General features: G+C 49.5%; 1 protein-coding gene across 7 annotated transcripts in view; it reads left to right on the forward strand.

Annotated features, from left to right (window-relative positions):
- The window catches only part of LOC106581813 (plakophilin-4), a 116787-nt gene that overhangs the window by 48500 nt on the left and 50215 nt on the right, over positions 1–18072 (forward strand). For 5 of the 7 annotated variants that reach the window (XM_082966982.1, XM_082966983.1, XM_082966984.1 and 2 more), the window contains 5 exons: positions 1228–1340; positions 12596–12630; positions 15628–15753; positions 16151–16353; positions 16764–17340. In XM_082966982.1, coding sequence (XP_082823108.1) covers positions 1228–1340; positions 12596–12630; positions 15628–15753; positions 16151–16353; positions 16764–17340 — 1054 coding nt within the window. The remainder of the gene's footprint in view (positions 1–1227; positions 1341–12595; positions 12631–15627; positions 15754–16150; positions 16354–16763; positions 17341–18072) is intronic. The other 2 variants (XM_082966986.1, XM_082966988.1) reach the window with 1 other exon arrangement.

Consider the following 18072-nt stretch of genomic DNA (forward strand, 5'->3'; position numbering starts at 1 on the left):
GCGGGAGCAGAGCCACCTTGTAGATGTTCCTCCTTCCTGAGGAAACTGCAGCGTGGCCTGTGTCTCTGTCTCTCTCTCTCTCTCTCTCTCTCTCTGTGTGTGGAGTGGCAGGGCTTAGCAGAGCTCCCCTCTCCCCTCTCTGCAGCAGCCAGGCTGCACATGGCCACTACTGAGCCAGGGGAGAGGATAGCAGAGGAGGGGAGGGCACAAGGCAATGCAAGGCAGGCGGAGGAGGAGGGTAAGGAGGGAGGGAGGGCGAGCGAGCACTAGCTAACGCTCTCTTCTGAGCCAAATGAGTCTCCAGTCAGGAGAGGCATTCTCGTGGCACCTCCAGAAGTTAAAGAGGGGTGGTGGAGATGAGGCGTGAAACGTGGGCAGCCTGAAGCCACAGGGACAGTGGCTAACTGTGACTGGCTACAGTTATATGGAGGGGGCTACAGCTGGGCTGGGGAGAGCGAGAGAGCTAGTCTAGCTAGATTATCGCCTATTAAGGTGAGTGGGAATGGGTCTGTGTACGTGAGAGAAAGGGAGAGAAACAGACTGAGTCCCTGCATGTCTGTGTGTGACGGAGCGGGGGTGACATGGGTGCAAGGAAAGGGCTGTGTGTGATGTATGGTTGTAGTAGTTGTGTGTCTGTGTGTTATGTGTACACGTAGGTCTAGTAGTGTACTGTGTGTCCGCGCGTTTGTATATGTGAGGCTCTCTTCCTGTGACATGCTGCAGTGCTTGAAGCCATTCTGACACACAGAGAGAGCCCAGGTAGAACTCTCGGCAGGCAGCCTCACTGGGGTTCGATAATTAGAAAAGTCAGATGCTGCTTCCTGCATTGCTCCCTGCGGACAAGCTAGTAGAAGCAAGGTTGAACAACACTGTTTTTGCCCAGGCTAAAGTGGTACTTCAATCTCTCTGTGTGTGTGTGTGTGTGTGTGTGTGTGTGTGTGTGTGTGTGTGTGTGTGTGTGTGTGTGTGTGTGTGTGTGTGTGTGTGTGTGTGTGTGTGTGTGTGTGTGTGTGTGTGTGTGTGTGGTGTTTTTGTACGGTGTCTGTACACACTTCTGTTCCTCAGAGCTGTCAAACTGTTATCCTTCCTCCTCGTCAGCATCATCCTCATCCATGTATTTTCATCGAACCAGGAAATCCCACTCGGACCAGAATACCTATTTTACAAGGCATGGCATCTCTGACCTTGTGTTCCTGACTCTGTCTTGTCCTTACTGTCCTTCTGCAGGAGATCCAGTTTGAGAGGCTGACCAGGGAGCTGGAGGTGGAGAGACAGATTGTGGCCAATCAGCTGGAAAGATGCAGACTTGGGGCCGAATCGCCAGACACTGCTAGCGGCAGGTTAACGAGCGCACACACACACACACACACGCTCATACACACATGCATGTATACACACATACACGTGCGTGCATTTAAGCACACACACACACTCACACACACACAGAGAGCCTACGTGCTGGTCATAGCTTTGCACATAGCTACTTCCTCAGTTGCAGCAGTGGGCCGTAGTTGAACCTCTTGGCACAGGAATACAGTGGCGGCGAATCGACGTCTAAATGGACTGTGTATACGGAACAGAGATGGCGACGTCGTCCTAGATGTTCTCATCAATTCGCCTTTCAGTTTGACGAGCCATGACATTGCTGTGGAAAACAAACTCACACAGTATGTTGTCTATGGTAGCAGATGTTGAAAAATGGTCGATGTGGACGGTAACAGGGGCTGTGTTTCAAAGTCATAAAAGACACACCTTCGCCTTATGCCCTTGGGGGGAATCCCCGCGGCCATCTTTGTCGTTGATTAGCCAAGCAAGGGAAGTTGGCAGTGTAAGCTCCTCTGCTCTCGTTTTTGATCGAGTTTGCGAGTGTACAATTATGTTCTTGACTGACTGGCCGAGTTAAATAAAGTTTCAATAAAACAAAATAAAAAAATGTTCTGAAACGCCCCAATAATTCAATTGGCGATGATTGTACATCTGCTAAGAAAAGTCAGCCAATACTTACAACCAACATTAATATGGAGAAGTCAACATACAAGTGTAAGTAAAAAAAAAAAAAACGAATGTAAATAAGTTAGAAATTGTGCTACTAATGCACATGATGGCTCTAACACGTCTCATAAAGGTAATTATGTTTTTGTTTGGTTAGCTTGTTGGAAACGTTAGCTTGTTGGAAACGTTAGCTTGTTGGAAACGTTAGCTTGTTGGAAACGTTAGCTTGTGCACAACTTGCCCTGACATCATACTTATACATTGTAATTTTCGATTTTACCTGATATAGTAGGATGGCTAACATTCAATGTCTGCGGATGCGTTGTCTTCCAGCCAAGATATGAAATGCAATCATACTTGACTGTAGAGCATATCAATCATACTTGACTGTAGAGCATATCAATCATACTTGACTGTAGAGCATATCAATCATACTTGACTGTAGAGCATATCAATCATACTTGACTGTATATAAGGCACACAACAGTTCCATGGTGACTGAAAACACAACCTCGGGATGAACGAGTGACACATTCCCGGGCAAGAGCGGTCCATTTGAAGTTCACTCGTTCTTCCGTCGCCCCTCGCCCTGCAAGTGTCAACTCGTCAGACCTCATGATACGGCATCAGAAGTGTCCACTTCATTTGAGGGGAGAGGGTGTGTCTTGTAAGTGTTTGGGATGCAGCCAGGGAGAAATGGCGGGATGTTCCCGGCTTGGGCCTAATTTATGTCGTACACAAGAACGCAATAAGCCGAGCAAAATGTTGATCCTGCGTACTTGTGTCGATTTACAAATTGCGCCGATGCACACGTGTTTTTGCTAGCCGTTTTGCGTAGCTAATTGCGTTGCGTACTTGCATAGGGTATAAATGAGCCTTTAGTGAAGTGCTACTGTACTTTATAGGTTATCAAACATACAGTAATATAGGCTTTCACATCGGCTAGGCTACTGTTTACGTTCAAATCGCTGAGCTTTACCGAAATCTCCGCACTGCATGCTCACGTTGAGACGCTATATGGACGTCCTCTTGTGTATTGCCGTTGCTGGATTTATTTAAGGAACTGCGTCCTAATTGGGACCCTGTTTCGCTAAATAGTGCGTTACTTTTGACAAGCGCTGCTCAAAAGTAGTGCACTATATAGGGAATAGGGTGCCATTGGTGACGTATCCTGTATCTAATTGGAAGATATGGTTTGAAGTAATCCACCAATGCAGCATTGGATAACAGTGAATAATAATTTTTTTGGGGGGGGGTCATACCTCTTGGTGTTTCTGTTTGAAGAACGTGATGATGTGCTGTTGAGTAGGAATGTTAATTGTGAAATGCGGCTGGGGATAAAAAAGAGAGGAGGTTAATGGCCTGTGACTTTTGAGGGGAAATTGCTTAATGGACACATTTTAGTGGCTGCTATTAATACCGGAGTTCTCTGTTGGTTTATGCATATCTCCGCTTTTATTAAGTCAGTCAGTCAGGGATGCACTGTGCTGCTGTGAGAAGATTATTATCGCTCTGCTTTCTTGACTAATGGAAAAGGCATGCCGGGTTGTGTGGCACACTGTCCGCGTCTGAAATGATACCCCGTGTAGTGCACTACTTTTGACCGCAGACGGTAGGGAGTAGGGTGCCATTTCGGACACACCACGTGGATACAATGTGTTATGTTGATGAAATGCGGTCTCAAGTAGGTTTGTGTCTTTGTGGCTTGCCCGTTGGAAGTCATTTGCCATAGCCAGTGTAGTCCTATGTGGGCATAGTGCTTCCGCTCTTCAAAGTAGAGTGTACCCTGAATCAGGGAAGCTCCTTTCTTGACTAGTAATAACCCCGAGGTCCTCATATGAAGCATGTCCTCGTCCAATAGCAGCACACAGTGTGAGTGTCCATTACAGCTCTCAGGGCTCAGCGGGCTGCAGATAGAGGCCTGGCCAGAGAGTCTCCAAACAAAGGCTGTCCTACAGGGAAAATTGTTGTCAAAATTGGCAAGCGGGCTATTTGCTGCTATCTCCTCCACAAGAGGCTTCTGCAGCCTCAATGAGAGTGGATCTTGTCATGATATTGATCCTGTTTGTTGACGTTAGCAAGGTACAAGTGCCATTTCCTCCCTACAGGATAGGGGACATTTCCTCTGGTCATATTCTCAGCACTCACAAAATTGATAAAAGGCCTACATCATAACAGGGTGTGGTTTTACAGGGCTATTTTCAACCTGGTCACTCCTACACAATGAATTCCAGTCATGTGTGTGTGTGTGTGTGTATATATATATATATATATATATATATATATGTGTATATATATTTATTTTAATTTTTTTTGTATTCTGTCAGAAAAAGGACGTGTCACTTTCAGAAAAACACATTGGTCAAGCTCAGACATTTTTATGTTCATTTTACAACCTATTAGGTGCATAATCCTAACAGGGTGGAAATGTGGAGCCTAAATTAGCCATAGTGAGTGAGCAAGATTGAGCTAGCATAATGGTGAACACTTGAACATGAGTTTAACTTCTCTATCAAACATATTTTTACATTTTGAAACGTGGCTAATTTACTCTATCATTTAGCGTAACAGGATGGAAGTGTGACATACAGACCGACGACATGAAACGTGGAAAAATAGATTCAACTGAGTATTTATATTTATTTAGCTTTGCACTATTGTTTCCCCACCAAAGAAATGTCGACACTTCCTGAATGTGGTGTCATTGTAGGAAGGGGTTGTTTTCTTAAATGGAGAATTACAACAAACTTACAGTGTGGAGAGCGATATCAGAGACACAGATCACATCTTGAATTAAATAATAATAATGAATACAATAATCATGAAAAAAACTTTATTGATGATTGATGACTAGGAAAAACGTTATTGGTGATTGATGACTAGGAAAAGCGTTATTGATGATTGATGACTAGTAAAAACGTTATTGATGACTAGGAAAAATGTAAATTGATGATTGATGACTAGGAAAAACGTTATTGATGACTAGGAAAAACGTTATTGATGACTAGGAAAAACGTTATTGATGACTAGGAAAAACGTTATTGATGACTAGGAAAAACGTTATTGATGACTAGGAAAAACGTTATTGATGACTAGGAAAAACGTTATTGATGACTAGGAAAAACGTTATTGATGACTAGGAAAAACGTTATTGATGATTGATGACTAGGAAAAACGTTATTGATGATTGATGACTAGGAAAAACGTTTTTGATGATTGATGACTAGGAAAAACGTTATTGATGACTAGGAAAAACGTTATTGATGATTGATGACTAGGAAAAACGTTATTGATGATTGATGACTAGGAAAAACGTTATTGATGATTGATGACTAGGAAAAGCGTTATTGATGATTGATGACTAGGAAAAGCGTTATTGATGACAACAACTAGGACTATAGTAGTCCTAGAATAAATATTTTATTATTTTATGCCTTATATGTCTTGTGGAAGTTGATGAATAACACCCATGGACATGGAAAAAACACATCCACTGAAAAAAAGAGTTAAAAAAAAAAAGACTCCCATTCAAGATCGATATATATATATTTTTGAATGTACCTTAAATTGAAATCCTTTTGGGATCTACATTTTACACTAAATAAGAAGTAATATTACCTGCGTACAGAAAAGGCCCCGTATTGTAGGAATGACCCGACTGACTGAGTAGGGCTGGGTAACACTCCCTGTACTACTGACTGAGGAGGGCTGGGTAACGCTCCCTGTACTACTGACTGAGGAGGGCTGGGTAACGCTCCCTGTACTACTGACTGAGGAGGGCTGGGTAACGCTCCCTGTACTACTGACTGAGGAGGGCTGGGTAACGCTCCCTGTACTACTGACTGAGGAGGGCTGGGTAACGCTCCCTGTACTACTGACTGAGGAGGGCTGGGTAACGCTCCCTGTACTGTACTGAGGAGGGCTGGGTAACGCTCCCTGTACTGTACTGAGGAGGGCTGGGTAACGCTCCCTGTACTACTGACTGAGGAGGGCTGGGTAACGCTCCCTGTACTGTACTGAGGAGGGCTGGGTAACGCTCCCTGTACTGCTGACTGAGGAGGGCTGGGTAACGCTCCCTGTACTACTGACTGAGGAGGGCTGGGTAACGCTCCCTGTACTACTGACTGAGGAGGGCTGGGTAACGCTCCCTGTACTACTGACTGAGGAGGGCTGGGTAACGCTCCCTGTACTATACTGAGGAGGGCTGGGTAACGCTCCCTGTACTGTACTGAGGAGGGCTGGGTAACGCTCCCTGTACTACTGACTGAGGAGGGCTGGGTAACACTCCCTGTACTGTACTGAGGAGGGCTGGGTAACGCTCCCTGTACTACTGACTGAGGAGGGCTGGGTAACGCTCCCTGTACTACTGACTGAGGAGGGCTGGGTAACGCTCCCTGTACTGTACTGAGGAGGGCTGGGTAACGCTCCCTGTACTACTGACTGAGGAGGGCTGGGTAACGCTCCCTGTACTACTGACTGAGGAGGGCTGGGTAACGCTCCCTGTACTACTGACTGAGGAGGGCTGGGTAACGCTCCCTGTACTGTACTGAGGAGGGCTGGGTAACGCTCCCTGTACTGTGGAGGGCTGGGTAACGCTCCCTGTACTGTGGAGGGCTGGGTAACGCTCCCTGTACTACTGACTGAGGAGGGCTGGGTAACGCTCCCTGTACTGTACTGTGGAGGGCTGGGTAACGCTCCCTGTACTGTACTGTGGAGGGCTGGGTAACGCTCCCTGTACTACTGACTGAGGAGGGCTGGGTAACGCTCCCTGTACTACTGACTGAGGAGGGCTGGGTAACGCTCCCTGTACTACTGACTGAGGAGGGCTGGGTAACGCTCCCTGTACTGCTGACTGAGGAGGGCTGGGTAACGCTCCCTGTACTACTGACTGAGGAGGGCTGGGTAACGCTCCCTGTACTGCTGACTGAGGAGGGCTGGGTAACGCTCCCTGTACTACTGACTGAGGAGGGCTGGGTAACGCTCCCTGTACTGCTGACTGAGGAGGGCTGGGTAACGCTCCCTGTACTACTGACTGAGGAGGGCTGGGTAACGCTCCCTGTACTGTACTGAGGAGGGCTGGGTAACGCTCCCTGTACTGTACTGAGGAGGGCTGGGTAACGCTCCCTGTACTACTGACTGAGGAGGGCTGGGTAACGCTCCCTGTACTGTACTGAGGAGGGCTGGGTAACGCTCCCTGTACTACTGACTGAGGAGGGCTGGGTAACGCTCCCTGTACTACTGACTGAGGAGGGCTGGGTAACGCTCCCTGTACTACTGACTGAGGAGGGCTGGGTAACGCTCCCTGTACTGTACTGAGGAGGGCTGGGTAACGCTCCCTGTACTGCTGACTGAGGAGGGCTGGGTAACGCTCCCTGTACTGTACTGAGGAGGGCTGGGTAACGCTCCCTGTACTACTGACTGAGGAGGGCTGGGTAACGCTCCCTGTACTGCTGACTGAGGAGGGCTGGGTAACGCTCCCTGTACTACTGACTGAGGAGGGCTGGGTAACGCTCCCTGTACTGTACTGAGGAGGGCTGGGTAACGCTCCCTGTACTGTACTGAGGAGGGCTGGGTAACGCTCCCTGTACTACTGACTGTGGAGGGCTGGGTAACGCTCCCTGTACTGTACTGAGGAGGGCTGGGTAACGCTCCCTGTACTGTACTGAGGAGGGCTGGGTAACGCTCCCTGTACTGTACTGTGGAGGGCTGGGTAACGCTCCCTGTACTACTGACTGTGGAGGGCTGGGTAACGCTCCCTGTACTGCTGACTGAGGAGGGCTGGGTAACGCTCCCTGTACTGCTGACTGAGGAGGGCTGGGTAACGCTCCCTGTACTGCTGACTGAGGAGGGCTGGGTAACGCTCCCTGTACTACTGACTGAGGAGGGCTGGGTAACGCTCCCTGTACTACTGACTGAGGAGGGCTGGGTAACGCTCCCTGTACTGTACTGAGGAGGGCTGGGTAACGCTCCCTGTACTACTGACTGAGGAGGGCTGGGTAACGCTCCCTGTACTACTGACTGAGGAGGGCTGGGTAACGCTCCCTGTACTGTACTGAGGAGGGCTGGGTAACGCTCCCTGTACTGTACTGAGGAGGGCTGGGTAACGCTCCCTGTACTGTACTGAGGAGGGCTGGGTAACGCTCCCTGTACTGTACTGAGGAGGGCTGGGTAACGCTCCCTGTAAGCCTTCCCTGTAGCTCAGTTGGTAGAGCATGGTGTTTGCAACACCGGGTTGTGGGTTCGATTCCCACGGGGGCCAGCACAGGAAAAAAAAAAAAAAAAAAGTATGAGTTGTAGAAATGTATGCATTCACTACTGTAAGTCGCTCTGGATAAGAGCGTCTGCTAAATGACTAAAATGTAAAATGTAAAAATGTCTGTACTACTGACTGAGGAGGGCTGGGTAACGCTCCCTGTACTGCTGACTGAGGAGGGCTGGGTAACGCTCCCTGTACTGTACTGTGGAGGGCTGGGTAACGCTCCCTGTACTACTGACTGAGGAGGGCTGGGTAACGCTCCCTGTACTACTGACTGAGGAGGGCTGGGTAACGCTCCCTGTACTACTGACTGAGGAGGGCTGGGTAACGCTCCCTGTACTACTGACTGAGGAGGGCTGGGTAACGCTCCCTGTACTGTACTGTGGAGGGCTGGGTAACGCTCCCTGTACTACTGACTGAGGAGGGCTGGGTAACGCTCCCTGTACTACTGACTGAGGAGGGCTGGGTAACGCTCCCTGTACTACTGACTGAGGAGGGCTGGGTAACGCTCCCTGTACTGTACTGAGGAGGGCTGGGTAACGCTCCCTGTACTGCTGACTGTGGAGGGCTGGGTAACGCTCCCTGTACTACTGACTGAGGAGGGCTGGGTAACGCTCCCTGTACTACTGACTGAGGAGGGCTGGGTAACGCTCCCTGTACTACTGACTGAGGAGGGCTGGGTAACGCTCCCTGTACTACTGACTGAGGAGGGCTGGGTAACGCTCCCTGTACTACTGACTGAGGAGGGCTGGGTAACGCTCCCTGTACTACTGACTGAGGAGGGCTGGGTAACGCTCCCTGTACTGTACTGAGGAGGGCTGGGTAACACTCCCTGTACTGTACTGAGGAGGGCTGGGTAACGCTCCCTGTACTACTGACTGAGGAGGGCTGGGTAACGCTCCCTGTACTGTACTGAGGAGGGCTGGGTAACGCTCCCTGTACTGCTGACTGTGGAGGGCTGGGTAACGCTCCCTGTACTGTACTGTGGAGGGCTGGGTAACGCTCCCTGTACTGTACTGAGGAGGGCTGGGTAACGCTCCCTGTACTGTACTGAGGAGGGCTGGGTAACGCTCCCTGTACTGCTGACTGTGGAGGGCTGGGTAACGCTCCCTGTACTGTACTGAGGAGGGCTGGGTAACGCTCCCTGTACTGTACTGAGGAGGGCTGGGTAACGCTCCCTGTACTGTACTGTGGAGGGCTGGGTAACGCTCCCTGTGCTGTACTGTGGAGGGCTGGGTAACGCTCCCTGTACTGTACTGAGGAGGGCTGTGTAACGCTCCCTGTACTGCTGACTGAGGAGGGCTGGGTAACGCTCCCTGTACTGCTGACTGAGGAGGGCTGGGTAACGCTCCCTGTACTGTACTGAGGAGGGCTGGGTAACGCTCCCTGTACTGTACTGAGGAGGGCTGGGTAACGCTCCCTGCTCCCTGGTCTGTAGTGAAGCAGCCTACAGAGCTAAGCCATCACCATCATCAGTCTGGGGGAGAGAGAGTCATTGGTGTCCCACTCTGGGATCAACACAGACCCAGCATCTCCTCCACAGCCCTGTAAAAAACAAAACATGCTCAGTGATTTTCACACCTTTTTACAGCCTGTGAAGAAAGGACAAGATAGCGATCCTGGGGAGATTTGTGTCTGAATGGAAGAGATTTCCCTCGTCCTAAAGTCACAGCGTTTTGCTCAGTAGGCCACCCGGCCCATCAATAGACGTGGCATCATGCTAAAGTGTTCTGATGAGGCTCATTCAATTTCCTTCCACCTCCAGGACTGCAGCGGTCCTTGGTATCAGTCATCTGGGCTGGTACTACTTGACCAGCGGCGAGACTTTCTGAGTGGGTTGAGACTGTTGAGGAGACCTCCCACCTGGGGGAATGGAAGCTCCAGGGTAAAGTGTCCCGTAGATACAGATCTAGGATCAGCTTCCCTTCCCCCAATCCTAACCTTAACCATTAGTGGGGAAATGCTAAACTGACCCAAGATCATTGTCTAGGGGTTATTTCACCCTACACTGGAATGGAAGACGTAAACCCTTCCCCATTGTAGTCCTCCTCCAGAGCGATATGATTGTGAGCTTGAAGCTGGAATCATTAATGGTGGAACTGCCACGTCCGTTTGACATATTAAAACAGTGACGAAGCTACAGCAAACAACAAACACTCTTTTTCCCCCTCGGACATCATTGCACTTGCCATGGAAAAGCAGAATATGTAGGCCTACTGCAAGAAGAAATACATGCGCGTCGCGCGGCACTCCTCACCTCCGTTTCGTCATCAAAAACGATACCGGCGGCGGTGGGGCGGACCCTGGCGCTGGACGTTTTCCTGTCAGGGATGGGTTTGCTTGTAATGTTTGTGAGTATCGGTAGTTTACTGCCTGGGTCTCTACTCCACCCACCCAGGCGGCTGTGACTGTGAGATGGGTCTGGGTATGATGGTAGCAGGAGTTTGGGTCCGCGTCCCAAATGGGACCCTATTCCCTATATAGTGCGCTACTTCTGACCCTGTTCAAAAGGTAATGCTCTTTAAAGGACATAGAGTGGCGTATGGGACGCAGCCTATGCCACTACATCTGCCATGGCTCAATGGAGCATACCTCCTCGCTTCCTCGTTTAATTGCCTGCGTCTCGTTGGCATGCCGATCACCCTCCCCTTATTCTATAAGCTCATTTAACATCCCCTCGAATGGAAAGATACAGCGAGAGAACGGCAGCATGGCAATAATGACCCGCTAAGATATTTCATTTGAAAGCACAGGGGTGGGAACCCTGCTTTAAGGTCCAGCGCTCACACAATTCTTCTCTTTCACTTGATCATTAGAAATTACCACGATGTCCTTTTCGCTAAAGATCATCTTCTTATGTAATTGAAGCTGGCTGGGTCCAGGTAGCTGTTAGATCAACCTTTTACAGTGTGTTTTAGTTTAGTTCTTCTGTGCTTTTGAGAGGTCTTCCCTTAAAATCATGTTGAAGTGGCTGAGGTTTGCAATAGGGGAGCTACTCTGGGCCTAGTGTTATGGCCGCTCTCATTGACGAGAAGAATGAATCACAATTCCTCTCCCAGACAGAGAGTGCGTCCCAAATGGCACCCTATTCCCTGCATAGTGCACTACATTTGACCAGTCTAGTGAGGTCCGGGTCCAAGGTAGTGGTCTATATAGGGGATAGGGTGCCATTTGGGATTCACAGAAGAGTTTGAGCTGCCTGCCTGCTCACCTTCCCACTGATCCAGGACCGGGCACGACTGACCCCACCATCCATCACACTCTCCGCCTACAGACCCATTTGGCTCTGCTATCCCAGCAGGCTCTGATCAAAAGTAGTGCACTACACAGGGAATAGGGTGCCATTTGGGCCTCAGTGATTGTCTGAGGGCCATGATGTGTTTTTAAAATTGACTTTCTCTCCGGCCGCCAAGCTGCTCTATCGCTGAGAAATATGTGTACGCTCAACGTGCAGTAAATCAGAGCGGTCAGATGTGTGTGTGTGTGTGTGTGTGTGTGAGCGCGTGTCTGTGTATCTGCATCCATCTGTGTGTGTGTGCGTCCGTCCATGCCTGTGTGTCCAGATGTGTGTGTGTGTGTACACAGGTCATGCTTGCCTGCTTCCGTCTGTAAGTTTTATCCTCGGCGGCGCATTGGCATTTTTGCCGCGAGATCAATATGTTTTCTATTTACTGTACCAGCACTGTGCTACAGCCTCAGAGCCTCAGCCAGGATGAATTGCCAAACCTGACCTTTTCCGTTTATTCGCAAAGTGTGTTTCTCAAGCACCGACGAGGATGAAAAATAACCGTCGCAAACCTCAGGGAACCTCAGCGAAAAAAGAATGATCCTACTCTGTCTGTCGTGGCAGGAAAGATCACCTTCACAACTAGAGAGGCTAGAGAGGAAAGGGGGATACCTAGTCAGTTGTACAACTGAATGCCTTCAACTGAAATGTGTCTTCCTCATTTAAACCAACCCCTCTGAATCAGAGAAACAACCATTTTGAATTTCATTTCCATCTTTGGTTGTATACTTCTTATGTGTATGGAGGCATAACAACTGCCATAACAATTCCTCTCTTTCTTTCCATTTTTGCATCCACACTTAAGAGGGGACATTCCATTTTAATCTTTATAGTGAATGTTTGGGTAGGTCCCAAATGGCACCCTATCCTCTTATATAGTGCACTACTTTTGACCAGAGTCCTATGGGCCCTATAGGGAATAGAGTGCCATTTGAGACACACGTTTATCTAAAGCACAATTGAATAGGCCCTGCATACTCAACTGGCGGACCGCAGACCAGATCCGGAACCAGAACGGGGTCAATCCTATCTAATTCCTCCTCTCTGTTTTTGTCTTTCAGCTCGTCTGAGAAGTCCCTCCCCTGGAGATCTGCAGGTAAGGACTGCTCACCTTTCCTTACCTACACCATGCCACTGTTCCAAATGGCGCCCTATTCCCTTTATAGTGCTCTACTTTTCACCAAAGCCCTATGGGACTCTGGTCAAAAGTAGTGCACTTGTGAATCAGGTGCCGTTTGGGATGCAATCCCATGTCACCAATCACCATATGTAGACATACTTATTCTTTTTAAACATTGAATAGCATACCACTATACCATGCCATAGATAATGTATATCGTACTGCTGCTGACTGATTTCAAATTCAACCCTTATCTCGCGTTAATCCCACCCTCTCAAACCTGAATACCTTCCCACTTTCCCTCCTCTCCAACTCCCTGAGATGACCCCAAACAAATAAAGAAATACATGTTTTTATTGTCACGCACTTAACGGATCCCCAGACGCTTTGCCGCCGCTGCTGGAATTGATGAAGTGCATTTTGCTCATGTGTTTCATGGCTTATTAGCTGTATAATGGAACTAAGTGAATCGGCGCGGTCGTCATTCATCTTTTATTGCGGATCTTGTCAGAGGGACCCTATGGGGATATGATTGTACATATGCACTGGGAATGTTAATATAGCTTGTCCCGCTATGGTTTCCAACTTTTCACTCGCTCCAGTCGGTTTGTTGCTGAAAAGCAACTATACTGAGGGATACAGTACGAATAAGGACATGGGTTTCAAATGGCACCCTATTCTCTAGAATAGAATGCATTAAGGTTCTGGTCAAAAGTAGTGCCCTATTGTAGGGAATAGGGTGCCATTTGGGGGGCGCGTGCTATTTGGATGAGTATTGATTTCCTTATTGTGGTTGATAAAAACGTCGTTAGCCACGGTAACGTGTTTTTCTAATCCAAATGTGAAGCAGAAATGACAGCGGATGTTTATTGATATTAAGTGAGGGACAGGCTGTGTGGATGAGGAGAGCGAGAGAGAGAACTGTTGTTCGCTCAGCGTTTTAATCAACTGTCTAGCCATAATTGTGTGAGTTAATACACGGAGTGTTATTTTGTCTTCCTTAGATTGGAACTCCTCCACCCTGCATTATGTTAAGTTGGAGGCCTGCGTCCCAAATGGCGCCCTATTCCCAATATAGTGCGCCACTTTTGGCTAGAGCCCTAAGGGGCGGGGGGGGGGGCTCTCTGGGTCCTGGTCAAAAGTGGTGCACTATATAGGGAATTTGGTGCCGTTTGGGACGCAGACGTAAAGTGTTATGGGTGAGAGAGTGTGATTGCAGTGGAATGAGCTGCAGTGTGCTGCTGTAGAGGATAATGACTATGTCTGGCTGGGCTGCTTATTACCCTCCCGGGCTCACGTCCCATTCGCCAGTCACCAGGCTGTCAATTAAAGTAGGAAGTGTTACTGTGAAGATAGGCTTTCGTTCACCTCGAGCACTGGGGCGGCACACTCACAGGTTTGTGTCCCGAATGTCACCCTACTTCCCTATATAAAAAGTATATTCCCTACTTTTAACCAGAGCCCTTTGTGACGGATGCACACTTTAATCCCATGATTCAGGAGGAGGGACGGAGGGTACACTCTTTCATTGAGTACAGTCTCATTTCTCAAAGAGCTTCTGTGCTCGGTAAAGATGCCCCGAGGGCAGAAATGCCGAATAAAACGGCAGAAAGGTTCACTGTCTGAAAAGTTCCTCCTAATATGCTGTGTGGTGCAGGAGGGATGTGTGAAGCTTCCCACAGGACACAGACTGGTTGAATCAACGCTGTTTCCACGGCGTTTTAACCCACGTTGAACCCAGGGTGGACTAGACCTTTCCCACCGGGTTGTTTTTGTGGGGAATACAGCTGCTGTTTGGGCAGAAGCGACACCCCTGTCAGATCATTTCCCGTTGTTGTTGTTCTGTGAATTCTGCTTTTAACAATTTTCGTTTTATCCTCCTCTTTTATGACGTTTTCCGCCATGGAATTCAGTCACACGGCGAACGTGGCCTTTTTGAAAGATTTAAGTGTCCGCCTCGCAGCTCACGGTGAAATAGCGGTAATTTCCGCATCCTCTATAATAATTGCAGCAGCAGAATTTATTGAGGCGCCGTAGTTGCAGCCAATCCGTACGGCTAGAGGTGGCGGCGTCGAGCAGAGACGGTGGACCCCCGGCAAACAAACGGGTGGCTGAGACACAAGTGGGAGCACAAGCCGTCAGGCTGTCAAACAAGCTAGGCGTCTGTGTTAACAGATCTGTGCAAACAGCCGCGCCAGAGAGGAACAACAGAGGTCTCGTTCTCCGTGAAATTCAGCCTCCCTCCTCATCCGTACATGTATGCCAGCCAACAAGGCCCCTCCCTCCAGATCCGACTCGCTAGCTCACTGCCAATGCGTGCATCCCATTTGTTCCAGCTGTCGCAGCGGAGCTCATTCACACCTGTCGCGCTTAACTCGATTTTGATTGCGGAGCAACATTGGGCAGCAGCCTATGAGAGACATTACTGGTGTAATTCTTCCTCCTCGTTGCCTCACTGGCTGTTCTCATGGGTTGTGTGCCAAATTGCACCCTATTCCCTATGGGGCCCTGGTGAAAAGTAGGGCACTGCGTGGGGAACAGGGTGCCATTTGGGACGGAACCCCGGGGAAACTTTATAGTTTGGAAACCGTTTCGAGGAAGCATTTTCATCAGTGTCCTGGCACCGCAAATCAGGAGCACATCAAATGTCTTAGTATGATAACAAAATGGAACAATTTTGGAATTTACACGAGTGTGAAAGGAATGTTGTGGAATTGATGTTATTGCCCTGAAGCGAAATCCTTTAACTTCTATTTATCCTCTCTTGCAACTGGACGGCCTTCTGCTCTTCCATATGTATACCACTATATATATGCCATTTAGCAGACGTTTTTATCCAAAGTGACTTAACACAGAGTGTACACTACATTTTCCTATTGGTACATATACCTATGGGTGGCCACAATTCTTACGTTGCCATGCTCTACCTACTGGACCACACAGGCAACACTGACTTCGTCCTCCCTTTCCCAGATGCCACGACCTCGGGGGAGTCCAAGTCTCGGGTGACGGACAGCTCTCAGTCGCCCACCTACCGCCTCAGAACAGAGCAGGAGCAGGTGGTCCTCTACTCCCCAGAGCAGACCTCGCTTCATGAAAGTGAGGGTCTGTTACTAATGCCGCCTCTGGTTCCACTGTGGTGCTGCTCGATCTCTCTCTCTCTCTCTCTTTTTCTCGCGCTTCTTCTCATCCCCTCTCTCTTTTTTCTCCTGTCTTTCTCTCTCTTTCTTTTGCTCTCTCTCTCATTCTGTCTCCCTCCTTCCCTCTCTCTATAGTTTGAATGAGTCAGTGTATGCCACAGCGTGGAGGGTAGGGAGGTGAAAACAGCCACTGTGTGAGGTCATTAGCACTGTGTGGACTAGCTAAAGGTCATGTAGTGCTTTGAGGACACTCACACTGTCTCTCTCCGCTCTCCCTCTCTCTCCCCTCCCTCTCTATGTTTCTCTCTTTCTCCTTCTGTCCCTCTCTCCCTCCTTTCCTCTCTTCTCTCTCTCAGGGTCTACAGGGAACTCCCGCAGCTCCACCCAGATGAACTCGTACTCAGACAGTGGCTACCAGGATGCCAGCAGCTACTACAGCGGCCAGAACCAGAATAATCTGGCCAAGGCCGAGCTGAGAATGCAGCACTCGTACCCGGGCACAGGCGGCACCTCCACCCTCCTGAGGAATGCCAGGGCTGAGGGCCAAGCCCAGGTCCAGGTACGGACACGGCGCAGAGGACACACCGTCTGCGGCAGTCCCGGCCATAGAGTTGGATAGAGGGTCGCATGCTATCACAGAAGCGGAAATGGCAAAGATAGGAGATGAGCTCTCTAGTGCATCTCTATGGTCGTGACTCAGACACTGACTGCTGTTGAGCACACAGATGCTACTGTCGTCTACACACAGTCACAGGGAGATGAGGGGGAAGTTAGAGAGATGAATAGAATCTAGAATACTCCCAAAAGACATAGATATAGATATATATAGATATATATAGATATATATAGACATAGATATTTGTTGAATGTCTAATGGAGATCACCGTAAAAAGATTTTAGGCCTCTATTAAACGTGACGTTAAAACGTGTGGGGGTTGCTCAGTACTTTCTCCTTGTCCGTCCTGGCAGGCTCCGATGTTAACCGCCGCAGCGCCGGGCCGAGCCATGAGGAGGGTGAGCTCGGTGCCCTCCCGGACCCAGTCCCCGGCCTACGGCAGCAGTGTGTCCCCTTCTCGCGGCTCCCTGAGGGCCACCATGGGTAGCAACTACGGTTCCCCCATCGTGACAGAGCCCAAGCCCCTGTCCAGTATCTTCTCCACCACCCTGCCCTCGGCGCAGCGCGCCGGCTCCCCTTACAACACCCAGAGGAGCTCCCCCGCCGCCCTGCGCCGCATGGGCAGCGCCAACTCCCGCTCGGGCAGCGCCAGCCGCGCCACCTCGCCCTACCTGGGGTCGGCATCGGGGCGCATGGGGTCCCCCTTAACGATGGTGGACGGCCCCCTCACCCAGCAGCCGGTGGGGTCGTCGGCGTCTCCGGTGCGCTCCAGCATGACGGCCCAGCCCCAGCACTACGGCCCAGCCCCAGCACTACAGCACTACGGCTCCACCTTGCCTCGCTCGTTGATCCACCACGACTCAGACCCTTACGGAGCCCAGAGCTATGACGTCTACGAGAGGATGATCCCACGGCCTGACAACCTCACAGGTCCGTTCTTATGCCTTTCCCTTTGTACACAAATACCCAGAAGGCTATCTAGATTGGGTGTGCTCACTCTCTCCGAGTGTCTACTCTCCCTACAGATGATACATGCATGCCTCCACACGGCAGGAGATAATGGGTGCGTCCCAAATTGTACCCTATTGCCTATCCAGTGCACTACTTTTGAAACAGGGCGCTGGTCAAAAGTAGTGCACTATATGCACTGAGTGAACAAAACATTAGGAACACCTGTTCGTTCCATGACATAGACTGACCAGGTGAATCCAGATGAAAGCTATGATCCCTTATTGATGTCACTTGTTAAATCCACCATCAGTGTAGATGAAGGGGAGGAGACAGGTTAAAGAAGGATTTTTAAGCCTTGAGACAATTGAGACATGGATAGTGTATGTGTGCCATTCAGAGAGTGAATGGGCAAGACAAAATATTTAAGTGCTTTTGAACGGTTGTATGGTAGCAGGTGCCAGGCGCACCGGTTTGTGTTAAGATCTGCAACGCTGCTGGGTTTTTCACACTTGGTGGCACCTTAATTGTGGAGGATGGGCTCGTGGTAATGGCTGGATGGCTGGAGCGGAATTGGTGGAATGGTATCAATAACATCAAACACATGGTTTCCATGGTTTCCAGGCGTCTGATATCATTCTGTTCGCTCCGTTCCAGCCATTATTATGAGCCGTCCTCCCTCATCAGCCTCCACTGGTGTCAAGAATGGTCCAC

Source organism: Salmo salar, chromosome 21 (assembly GCF_965601325.2).
Source record: "Salmo salar chromosome 21, fSalSal1, whole genome shotgun sequence".
Taxonomy (NCBI): domain Eukaryota; kingdom Metazoa; phylum Chordata; class Actinopteri; order Salmoniformes; family Salmonidae; genus Salmo; species Salmo salar.